Source organism: Schistocerca nitens, chromosome 3 (genome assembly GCF_023898315.1).
Source record: "Schistocerca nitens isolate TAMUIC-IGC-003100 chromosome 3, iqSchNite1.1, whole genome shotgun sequence".
Taxonomy (NCBI): Eukaryota; Metazoa; Arthropoda; class Insecta; order Orthoptera; family Acrididae; genus Schistocerca; species Schistocerca nitens.
Window position 1 is genome coordinate 335,649,901 of NC_064616.1, and position 13,125 is coordinate 335,663,025.

Genomic DNA, 13,125 nt, shown 5'->3' on the forward strand with positions numbered 1-13,125 from the left:
ATAAACGTCACCAAAAGTTCCTTCCATTCTCAAGCTACGCGGCATGGTGCATAAGCAACACTCTATCTACAACAAAGAACTTCGATTTATTACTGTCAATATTCCTTTCAGGTATTTGATTGAAAAGATTTTACAGTGACGACTTTTTTGTTTTCCTCGTCAATCCACTGCTGTCAAACAGAGACATTGGTACTCTCGATAATTCGTACGTGAGCCGGCCGAGGTGGTCGAGCGGTTCTAGGTGCTGCAGTCTGGAACCGCGTGACCGCTACGGTCGCAGGTTCGAATCCTGCCTCGGGCATCGATGTGTGTGATGTCCTTAGGTTAGTTAGGTTTAATTAGTTCTAAGTTCTAGGGGACTGATGACCTCAGAAGTTAAGTCCCATAGTGCTCAGAGCCATTTGAACCATTTTGAACCAATTCGTACGTGAAGCAATCCTTTGAATCATCAGGTAAATGACACGTGCGCAGTATTCTCTGAAATATCTGTGTTTTATCTACTTCAATTATATTTTTTTCAAGCCTAACAGTTGAGATGCATAATGTCTTAACCAAATTTTGAGGAGACAGTAACTATTGTTCGAAGAGCTTCTTCACCAACAGACACAGCTTTGTTGCAGTTTATTTCCTGATAGCTACTAATCCAGATCCTAATGAATACAATTGCTCCTTATAAACAAATGGAGTCTATTGTTACAACCATAGCTGAAATATTTTGCGAATTTTTCGTCAATTTCTATTCTCCCACTCCTCAGTTCAACATGTTGATCACTCGAAACCGAATGTAAATTGCAGAACTGTTCCACAGCTTCACATATGTGAGGTGCTATCGGTGAAACCTCTTCCGTGTGAAACACCTCCAACGCTCCTCAGGTTTTTCATCAGCGTTTGTTCCATCGTCATGTCCGTCCATACTCCACACCAATAATAACCAGAGCGTCGAACCCTGAAGAGGCTGTCCTTGGTGAATTTATTGAACTCCGCTAGTTTCATGGTTTCTTTCATTTTTTTCATGTCATGGAGGTACAAATTACACTCCTTAGCATAAGGAAAGTGTCCAGTTGCATGGAATACTGGGAGCATAGCTCTCACACATTCCCTATGGAGCTCCCAATTTCTCATACGCTCTGCCTGGGTGAAATGCAATGCCAAAATGACAAGCTAAATGTATTGTATTCATAACTGGGAAGTTTTCCCTCTTTGTTTAATATCATCCATTGTGTTGGCAAATTTATTTTTCAGCTTTTCAATCACTTGATCTTTTTCCAAATCGCCGAAAGATGCACCGTTTCCACTCAAACCAGAAATACAGTCTGTAAGTTATTTCTTCTCCTCCTCCATGACTGCCATTTCCTCCAGTATTATGATGGAAAGAGTACACATGACTGCAGATTGAGCCTGAATTTCTCTCGTGTACGCACGGCCGGAAAGTATATGGGGAACAGAAGATGCAGCATATACAGTCTCCAAAAGTTGAGAGAGTCCACTGTCTCTAATTAAGAATCCTTTTGCTTCTAGGAAAGACATTATCAAGTGAAAGCCTCCTAATCGAATAAATGCATTAGTGAATAGCTCATTCCCTCCATTAGCCTCCACTGCAACTACATTTTTAGCTTTCATGTAGAGGTGTTGATCAAACTTCAGGATACATGTTTACTGTGTGGTCTTCTTACTCTCCATGATGGCATAAGTTGAAGCAATTAAAATAGTACTATAATCTGTGGGCGGGTTGTTGATGAATGGAAGCGCTAATACATTTTATTGCGTATAAGGTTCTCTAGTTGTGATTTTCTCCATAAAACCTTGCCATGCAGAAACAGAAAGCTGTAATTTCCCATGACCCCAGTAAAATCGTGATAGGTACGCTCCGTCGCTTTAGTGAAAGATTGTTGTGAGTAGGCATTATGCAGAAAAAATTTCTACAATTACAGCACTATTCCGCTTTCGGAATGTTATCAGACTAATTTTTTGGGCACTTTGTGTTTCAGTAGAGCTCGGCATGACAGAGAGTTTCGTTACTTTCTGATGTTCTATCGCTCTCCCAGGAGTCACACACCTGATTTCATCCATAGTATGGAATGTGTCTTTGCCCGTCATCGTTGCATTATTAAAGTCAGCATTATCAAAAACGAACTGCGAGAACAAGTCATTTCAAATATTTGGTTTCCAGAACTGAACGCAGAAGCCTCAAATAAAGCCACAGTGTTATATGAAGAGCAGAAACCCATATTCTAGACAATTTCAACAATGTTTTTTGATCCCACTTTACGAAACAAGTACGCTGCAAGATCAAGTTGCAGTGGGGAGATAAATGGACGAGGCATGGTAGGTGACACAATCGCATGAGATATTGCTGTGCATTTTTTAAAAGGGGATTGTTCACTACCTTTCTTTTTTGACAAAACCACACCCTTCAAAAATTCGGGTAAGGTGTCTGGAACTACAACTTCAGCATTCTCTGTCAAGTCATTGATATTTGGGTAATCGTCAATACTCTAAGGAGACATTCTTTCATCTTCATGGATGATAGCTGTTGCTGCTTCTGCTATTCTCTTTCTCTCAAGTTTTTCATTAACAACTCGTTCATCGTACCATTGATTCAAAAGTTTGTGGCCACTGCCACGAAAACATACAACTGGGGGATTTTTGGCATTGTCACAAACAAGACCCCATCACCGAAGTGTTCAGTCAATTTGTTCTTCAGAATTTTTATAGGCATTGTCTATGCTTCTGGGAGACATTCATTAACTTTCTGCAACAAATCGAGCAGTGAAAATTCACATTCCTCTGAACTATCAATAATTTTTTATAATTCTTGAAAAGCGGCATCAATGTTGGTATCTTGAGGGCGGCCTCTTTTTCGAACAGAGGAGGGGTTCGACACAAATTTAGCATAGCAATCTTGATGATAACGAGCTTCTGCAGCTAAACAAAAGATACTATTGATGCGTTTGGCAACCTTTCTACCGAAATCATCATCGCGTTTCTCTGCTTTCTCAGGCAGCGTCTGTTTCACAGTGAATGAATGAATGTCGTGTGAATAGGGCCTCCCGTCGGGTAGACCGTTCGCCGGGTGCAGGTCTTTCAATTTGATGCCACTTTTGGAACTTGCGCGTCGATGGGGATGAAATGATGACGATTAGGACAACACAACACCTAGTGCCTGAGCCGAGAAAATCTCCGACCCAGCCGGGAATCGAACCCGGGCCCTTAGGACCGACATTCTGTCGCGCTGACCACTCAGCTACCAGGGGCGGACTGTTTCACACTTAAAGAGCGAACTTAAAACACTCCACGGCGTTTGTGTTTCTATGTGACACTTTTCAGCACATATGAAACAGTCTGTTTTGAAATTGAAAGGATAAGAGGAAAATGATCTCAAATTTTTATCATCTGCTTGTGCAACATTCTGATTAATTAGTTTACCTATATTACGTTCCATAGTATATTCACGTCGACAAATCTTATGTTCCTCAATCAGTCCTGCGTTCTGTAGAAGATTATGAGCCCCATCGTTCCGTTCCTTGCTGACGCGTATCAGAGTTTCCAAGTCCTTCGTGACTATTGATGTCTCTCCTTCCGAAACAGATTTACCATAAATAAAACAGAACGCTCTGGCACTACTTTGAGAGTTCACAACATTAACTCAACTGAACTGGACACTGGGCAGCGAAGTAGTCGTAGGGGAGCGCTGAGTGAATGGGAAAGGTAACTTGACGTTTTCATTGTTGACACGTAATCCTGATTTCAACAATTCTGATCGCAAAAGAAATGTCATCAAGTAGAATATATGGGCAACGAAATATTTTCATACACTTAATTACGCTTTTCATTTAAATACTTTGCTAAGTAACAAAAACTGCAAACTATTACTTTAACAGAATTTCATTTCAATTCTTATATCTCAATCTCTATTCGTATAAATGAAAAGACGCACAATATCTTTTTCGTGTACAATTTTGCGAGGAATCTATTTACTACTAAGAGCTCTGTTCGAAAAATAAGCCTTTTTGAGTATAAATTTAAAATATGGTACAAATTGACTTTTGGAGGGGATAAAAGGGGGCCGCTTCCCCCTACGAAGGGGAACTTTTCTGTTTCTTGTTACTACGCCGCATATGAGTGTTTTCCAGAAGTTTCAAAACTATATACATTTTTCCCCCATTTGCTGATTTTGTTACTACTTTGCCTGGAGTAATTCTTCCTATGAATCTTACAAGGGAATGGTCCACTAAGATATGTCGAAACCTACCCTGAAATTTTTTGTACAGAAGAAGACAAGGAAAGAAATGCACTGTCAAAATTTTAGCTGCTAAAAGGCACTGAAATTATTTTAAAAAATAGCTGAAAATTGCCAAATTCGTAGCGCGGCAGGCGGCAGTAGGAATGTACACCCCTACTGGCGCTGTAGCAACTGTGCATGCGCAGCTAGCCACACACACGCACGCACGCACACACACACACACACACACAAACACACACACACACACACACACACACTGCCGATGTCGGCGGTACATTTCTCAACAGGAAAAACGATACAACCCGATGGTAAGTTTGGAATTGTGGATGAGTTAGAAGAAATAAGAAATAACTGTGACGATGCCATGAATTGCGGTTCGAACGACGTCAGTTGTGCCAGCAACAGTTCTGAAGAATAATACCTTCCAAGAAAAAAAAAAAAAAAAAGTACTCCAACAGCTTTCAGCCACAATGAAAAGGCAGTGATATATTGGTTAAAGGAAGGAGGGAAAAAACTCTTGAAGTTACGCAGTGTGCAAAGGCGTTTTCGTTTCGTAAAATCGGAGCGTGAACTGTACAAATGGAAAAATGAATTAAATGAAGCAAGAAATATGCGCCAAGCGGAAACCCGAACCCATCTGAATGAAAAACTGTTTGAAAATCCAAATGAAATTTTCACTTTGCAGCGGAGTGTGTGCGAAATGTCAAACTAACTGGCACACACTTTTAATCTACCAGGAAGTATCAACTGTTCTAAAGATTTAGAGCTGCTCATGTGAGGCTATGCACCGTTACCGATGGAGATCTAGGAGACTGGGCCCTCCGAATTGCATTTGACAAGAACTTTGCAATCTTCCAGCCTTCGTCGACCTGCCTATGCAGGTTCAAGAAATCGTACAGAATAGGAAGTCGCAAAATTACCAAGTTTACGTCACGTAAACGTGTAGAGCAGCTTCCAATGATAGACAATGCTAAAGAGAAATTCGTAACTGACGTAAAGACGAAACTTTCTGTAAACCCTGCAACTGCTGTTTGTAAAGCTGATCAGTCAGATTTCGTGAAAAAAAAAATGGTTCAAATGGCTCTGAGCACTATGGGACTCAACATCATAGCTCATAAGTCCCCTAGAACTTAGAACTACTTAAACCTAACTAACCTAAGGACATCACACACACCCATGCCCGAGGCAGGATTCGAACCTGCGACCGCAGCAGTCCCGCGGTTCCGGACTGCAGCGCCAGAACCGCTAGACCACCGCGGCCGGCAGATTTCGGGAAAGAACTGCATGCACACAGAACTTAATCATTTCGGGGTGAAAAAAAGACGGAGTCGATTGCCCAATCAATAAATGCAATAAAACATTCATATACGGTAATGCCAGTCATAAGTATGAGTGGTTTATTGTTTACGCAGTTGTATATCTGTCTTCAAGTACCGCAAGGCAAATTAGGACAAAAAATAAAAAAAAAAACATGGAATGTTTAGTTGCAAAAATCTTGTAATCCACATATCAGAATCTGGGAAAATGGGAAAGAATAATTTTCGACATTTCGTTCTAAACGTATTCCTACTAGCTGCAGAAACTAATTCATTGCTTTTGTTGGATTCATGGTCTCGACATAACAACGCCTCTGTTTTTGTGGAGGACGGCGAAAAATCTGTAGATGTAATGTGGATCCCACCTGGAACTACTAATGCGATTCAGCCTCTCGGAAAGAATTTTTTTGACAGTGGAAAGCAGTTTTCAGGAAATTATCAGACAACATAATTTTCGATACCTCTCTCTCTTTTCAGATATATCAGCGGAACAGTATTCTTAATCTCCAGTCATTTGTGCAGTCATTTACCAGTTTTCTTCGCCACGCTTTACGAATTTGATCAAGTATGCCTGGTATGCAGCGCAATATGCAGAACAACGGGAGGGACCATTTATAAATCCATCCCAGTTCTGTCTACATACAATTAGTGGTTAATGGAAAGTGCCTGACTGCATCAATTTTTCCTTTGTCCTGTGTGCCTGGTGCTAGAAAAGTGTTTGTTTTTGTCATTCAACAGACACTTCGTACTTTTGTGACGACTACAGGGAATAAACTAAGGATTGTTTAACTGATAGTCAAATGTACAACATTCAAAAATTATTATAAGGAATGATCTACAAGGATTGTTATATAATGAAGTACTGCAAGACACATTTCATTTCAACAAGTTACATGTGCTCAATGATGGAAGTCATTTGTGACATCAAACACTGGCATGATTTTATTTTCTCTGCTACCCATTTCATCAGAATTACATGTGCAAGAATTGAACTGTCGATATGAAGTTAGTCAAAGAAAAGTTTGTACAGTTTAAGCCAGGTTTTCACCGGAGCAAACAAGCACGAGCAAAAGAGTCTTCTGACTAGTTTACCTGGTAGGCCACTTGCAGGTCTTTCAACTGGACGCCACTGCAGCTACATAGGTGTGCCTATCCTTCCCCAGTTACCTAATCGGAAAATGGAGACCTGCAGTTCAACGTGGAATCCGAACCACATGTCTTTCGTGGCCACTCCAACATCTGTGGGAAGTGAATGCTCGGTTAAAAATCACAGTGAAAAAGTTGTTAGGGTCCGAACGGAATTAGATCCTGCGCTCTCTGGATCACGAAGCGAACTCTTTGCCACTAGACCATTTTTGTTTTAGAAAAAAAAAAGGAATATGACCATTAGACCATACACGCGTAGTGGAAACGCTAGCTGTGTCACCTCTTGAGATGATGCTCGACGTCAGTAATTAGTGTTCTGTTTATAAATTTCCCCTCAATGCTATTGAGTAGCCAGGGAAAAATGGCAGCCGGCATACATGGGATATTTTGGACCAGTGCTAAGGAGAGGTGGAGATGCAATTCCGTGTAAAGTGCACGATCTCCGCGCATGTCACTCTTACATACAAATTGAAACACTTAAATTCTTCCTTCCCTGCACCATTTTGGGTACTCCGTCAGGAACAATGCGCTCGCCATACTAGATACTCCTCACTAAATAGCATAGTTTCGCTTTGTGGCTCTAACAAGATAGAGTCGTATCCTTTATGCCGAATATTAGCTACGAAAGCTAAAAACTAAAATCACAGCGTTCACAGGCAATGTTCGCTTCATCGTGTTCTCTTCCGTTCCTTCTAGTATAAACGATTCTACCCATATACAAGCGAATGGTAGACAGTTTTCTACAAATGCTCATTCGCAAGTGTTCCCTTCCATCCGCCACGTTGCAAATCAGGCTTCAGGTGCTTAAAATTGGTTTCTGTGAACTCCCAATAATTCCGCCACACGGCGCTGCGTGAGTGACTCGCCGAGTCGAGCGGTGAGCGGGCAGGGCTGTACAAACTGAAGTTATTAGCTGTTCTTCGCGCAGCATAACTGTGTAATTTCAACATTTTTAACAAAATACTTTCAGAGCCTCTTAGCAGCTAAAATTTTGGCAGTGCATTTCTTTCGTTGTCTTCTTCCAGTGTAAAAATTTCAGGCTAGGTTTCGACATGTCTTATTGCACCATTCCTTTGTCACACTAGCAACTGCTTCTCGTGTACTTTGTTTTATGTGCTCCGCATTCTTAATCCTAGATATTTTACGGTAGATACTGTTTCCAGCAGTTTTCCGTCAGTACTGTACTGCTGTAACAGTGGATTTCTTCTCATATGTATGCGCAGTGTGTTACATTTATTTATGTTCAGGGTCACCTGCCAGTGACTGCACCATTCATCAATTATGTGCAGGACCTTTTGCAAATCGCTGCAGTCTTGTGGCATTGCTACCTTCCTGTAGAAATCCATATAATCTGCTTTTAGTCTTACGGAGAAGATGGTTCAGATGGCTCTAAGCACTATGGGACTTAACATCTGAGCTCATCAGTCCCCTAGACTTAGAACTACTTAAACCTAACTAACCTAAGAACATCACACACATCCATGCCCGAGGCAGGATTCGAACCTGCGACAGTAGCAGCAGCGCGGTTCCGGACTGAAGCGCCTAGAACCGCTCGGCGACAGAGCCCGGCTTACGGAGAAGGCGAGGAATTTTCTATCGCGTGACAGTAGAACACTCGGAGTTGTGAAACATAATTTCTTGGCTGATACGTCATCACATGCCACTAAAATGTAGCGTCACACAGAAGTCTTGAAACTTCTTACTTCAAAGTACCTGTGACCGTAAAGTATTTCGCTAAGTGTGCAGGCTGCTCAAGAAGCAACCGAATACATTTGTCTTATCATCTTCGACTTTTATAAAATAGTGCAACATCTACATCTTCACTCCGCAAGCACCGTTACGGTGTATGGGGGAGGGTATTTCTGGTGCCACTATATTTTTTCCCCGTTCCCCGTTCCATCGCGAATGGCTGTCAGGAAAGATGTGTATGAGCTCTAATTTCTCTGATTTTCGCATTGTGGTCACAATCCATATGTGTGAGTAAGTAACGTGCTGGCTGACTCTTCCGGATTATACTCTCTCGGAATTGCAAGAAAAAACCTCTTCATGATGCGAACACCACTCTTGAAGCACAGCCATTAGTGTCTGTTTAGCATCTTCATAACACGCTTGCACCGACTAGTGACGAAACACGCCACTCTTCGTTGGATGTTATCTGATTCTAGACTGATGAACAATACTCAAGAATTGGACGAACAAATGTTTAGTAAGCCACTTCTTTCGTGGATGAATTGCATTTCCTTCCAATGAATCTCAGCCAGCATCTGTTTTCCCTGCTATTTGTGGTGGTCGTTCTACATCAGTTCGTTCCGGATGATTATTCCTGGGTATTTTGTGGTAGTTGTACTGTTTCCAAAGATATGTAGCCAATAGTATAACCGAACACTGACAGATTTCTTCGTCTACTTTTGAACAAATTGTTCAAATGGCTCTGAGCACTATGGGACTTAACTTCGGAGGTCATCAGTCCCCTAGAACTTAGAACTACTTGAACCTCACTAACCTAAGGACATCACACACATCCATGCCCGAGGCAGGATTCGAACCTGCGACCGTAGCGGTCGCGCGGTTCCAGACTGTAGTGCCTAGAACCGCCCGGCCACTCCAGCCGGCTACTTTTGAACAATAAGTTACATTAATTTAAGTTCAGAAGCAACTGCCAGTCCCTGTACCAATCATCTACCCTCTCTAGTTCTTCCTGCAAATGAACGTCCCTTAATATACAAGCTGCACAATAATAATTTAGTGGGTTATTGACTCATTTACTGAATCCCATAAAATTACAAGTGTTATGTTGTAAGAGTCTCATTATATGATGTTATGAACTCTACAGTGCGTAAAAGTATCATTGAAAATGCAAAAATTTCACGTAATATTCTCTGTTCACAGGTCGTCGATCAGTTGCCGTCGTGGGACAAGTTCGGTGAGTAAAACTTTTTATTCATTTGCATTTTCATTTTCCTATTCTTAAAAATTAGCAAGTAATCGTATAAGGCGTAGAAATAGCATTTCTGATAATTAATGTGTTTAGTGTCCACCTTCCTAGGTTATATTCAGGAAACAACTGCAGGATCTATAAGGAGTACACAAATGAAAACGAAACACATGGAAAAAGTAAGTAAAATGTTTATTTCTTCAAAAGTAATCACCGTAACTGTTACTACATTTCTCCCACTGTGAGAAAAGACGGCCAATGCCTTCATGGAAAAATGTTTGCAGCTGCCTACGGAAACATATTTGTACCCAGGCGTGCACCCATTCTTCTGATGCAGATTGATGGCGACGAAAGTCTTTCTTCAGGTCTTCAAAAATATTAAAGTCGGATAGAGAGAGATCGGGAACTTGTGGAGAGTGTGTAAGGTTGTCCCAGCGAAACTTCTGCAGCGTGGTCGAAACAATGTCCCACATGTTGCCAACTTTTTCAGCTACGATGCAGAATTATCGCTCGAAAGCCCTTACACATCCTCCATATAGTCCCGCCCTCTCCTCACGTGATTTCCATATTTTTGGAGCGTTGTAGAAAGACGTTCGTGGCCGTCGATTTACTTCGGACGAGAAGTTGCATGCCAGGTTGCAGTCAAGGTTCCGTAGGCAACAGCAATCATTTTTCCAGGAAGGCGGGAGAAAGGCATGAACAGTTATCGCGGTTAATTTAGAAGTAATGAACCGTTTTACTACTTCTTGTCCATCTGTCTCGTTTTCATTTGACTGTCCCTTATAAAGACGCTAGGAAGACCTGCTACAGGAAGGCCTCTTTTTAAACACAGCTACCTCCGAAGCAGTTGTAGGGGTTGTGATTTATACAATATTAATTTACTTCATGCAGTTTTTCTATAAACATTTTTTGATTACAAATTCAAGATCATAGTAAATCTCCAGGAACCGTTTTCTTCAAATACCTCGACCGTGTAGTGACAGGACAGTATTATGTGGATGCTGTCTGTTCGAATTTGCAATCTTCAGATCGAAGTTTCGAAATCTGGCAATAGGAGATATTTGTTTGGTGGTGTTGTCTTTACAGCAAATACAATATGACGATAAGAAGATGAACGAGTAGCTAGTTTCAAGGTATAGGGAGATGACCAAGATAAAAACGAAGAAGCAGATTTTGTTACGGAGAAAGTGGGTAAAGGACCAAATATTGAAGTGGAACCAGGTGTCGAAGAGCAAACAGAGCAGAATGGAAGAGTGTAGCTAGGTTGTTAGCAGAAGTGGAAGAAATGGGTGGAAGGGTAGATTCAGGTAACAAAGAAATGGGTGGAAGAGTAGAAGCTGGTAACAAAGACCTGGGTGGAAAAATAGAAGCTATTGATAAAAAGGTAGAATCTGTTACTAACAAAGTGGAAGTTATTTGCATATCTCAAAAGCAAGTGCGGAAAGAACTCAAAAGCCTAGACAAGAGATTTGAATAAAGGTTGAAGGGTTTTAAAAAGGGAGTTCGAAGAGGGATTGGAAAGGAGAAGTTCTGAGGTCAAATTCGACATGGGAAAAGAGTTTGAAAAGCTTAAGGATGATGTGAAAGAGCCATTTAAGGAAACAGAACTCGGGTTAAAGGAGAAACAAAAGAAATTCGAGGAAAGGGTGGAGGAAAAACAAAACGGCTTGAATAAAGATGTAGGAGCCCAGGCTAAAGAATGTGAACAAAGAAAGACTGAGGTAAAGAAGTATTGTAATCACATTGTTGAGAAACATAGGCAGAAAACTAAAGCAGAAGTGAAAGAGATTAAAGAGACCACTTCTGTGATTGAGAATAGGGTAGGGACGCTATAAAAACAGTACAGGACAGGAATTGTAGAGCTTCTGCTGTGGTGGTGTGTGTGTGTGTGTGAGAGAGAGAGATGGTAGTAGCTTTAATAATATAGTGTTTGATCCCAAAAGGGAATGTACATCCGATGTCCTTTGTAAATAGTTTGAAAAGTCAGTTCACAGCAAATTGGACAGAGAAAACAAGCCAAGAAAGGCCAGTGCTTATTTACAAAGTGAGAGTTTAGATTGGGGGGCAGATGCACCCAATAAATATGAAACTTTTGAGGAATTTGAGTCGGCTTTAATGGGAGAGTACTGATCCAAAGAGAAACAAAGTGATGTTATAGGGGCTTTTAAGACCGCTCCATGGTATGATAGGAGAAAAACAGAGAGAGTATGAGAGAACATTGTGAAAGATTGATTAATAGACTGAAACATTTGAATGGTACTTGGAATGACACGGATACTATAGAGGTTTGCTTTGAAGTTTCCGGAAGTACAACGGGTTCTCCGGGTTTATACAGTATTAATTTACTTCGTTCAGTTTTCCTTTAAACATTTTCTGATTACAAATTCACGGTCATTGTAAATTTCCAGGAACCGTTTTCTTCAGAGGATCGCTCGCTGCCGGGCTAGAAACCCCTGTTGTTTTGTCAGGATCCAGACCGAGAACTGTGTGGCGTCGTTAGACGCAATAGAACACTATTCAAGATTTTTTCGTTTATTACTCAGAATAAATGTCGCGTCCGTGTCTTCGGCAATGGCTGAGGTCTATGTAATCCGGAGAGGAATCTGCTGAATCCAACAGCTGCCGGGGAAGTTGCATCAGCTCGGAGCGGAAATCGATGAGACCCTGGTGCGGGGGACTGCCGCCTGCCGGCGAGGTAGGCGCGCCCCGTCGGTACCCTGCTTGGAGATGGCGGTGCCCGCGACGTGTGGGTTTTTACTCACACGCCATTTTCATGGAGTACTCAGTCCCTCCTGCTCGTGTTGTCCCTCAGGTGGACTGCGATGTCGGATGTCGTGATGTCACGCTGAATGCTGAACGTGGCCGACCGATATGGTAGACCGTCAGATTCGTGAGACGCTGTAATCTTAGGGCAGCCTCCCGCCTGCACCAGAGCTGTGTTGGTAGAGCCCTAGACTATCCATTATTGTTGGCTGCTGTGCTGACTTCAGTGCTGGATGCTAGATTTCTTTATCCGTGGTTATGGGTTTCTGATCTTCTCGTGAGGCAGCAAGTGTAAGACGAATACTAGAACAATCTGATGCGCTAAACGTTACCATACCATACCAAGAGAATGTAGTGTGAACGGCATGGCCGCCATCGGTTGTACTGATTAAAGTGCTCTAAACTAGTTGGAGTGGAGTATTTATGACATTCGTAACGACCGAAGCAGTTTTGCTATCTTCGAATTGACAGCGGCCTTCATTTCCGCCACATTTGCTTAAAGAATTTGTTACAGTGTCTTTACTACTTAGTCAAACTTCTGCTAGGTGGTGTTGTGTGCTGCCTATTGTCTCGTACATAACGTTACGAGAGTAAAGGAGACAGTTCGGTCTTTGCTCTTCGAACCATTTTCTGCTGAGCTCACTCGCAGTTGCACACAAGAGTGTCGAGGCCGGTGTCTTCCTGACCGAGGAACGGTATTGAAATGATTACGTTTCCCAGCT

General features: G+C 41.8%; 1 protein-coding gene across 1 annotated transcript in view; it reads left to right on the plus strand.

Moving 5' to 3' along the window:
* Positions 1–11,187: 11,187 nt before the first annotated feature.
* Positions 11,188–13,125, plus strand: part of LOC126249218 (hsp90 co-chaperone Cdc37-like) — a 69,529-nt gene continuing 67,591 nt past the window's right edge. The window contains exon 1 of the mRNA XM_049950873.1: positions 11,188–11,361. Coding sequence (XP_049806830.1) covers positions 11,188–11,361 — 174 coding nt within the window. The remainder of the gene's footprint in view (positions 11,362–13,125) is intronic.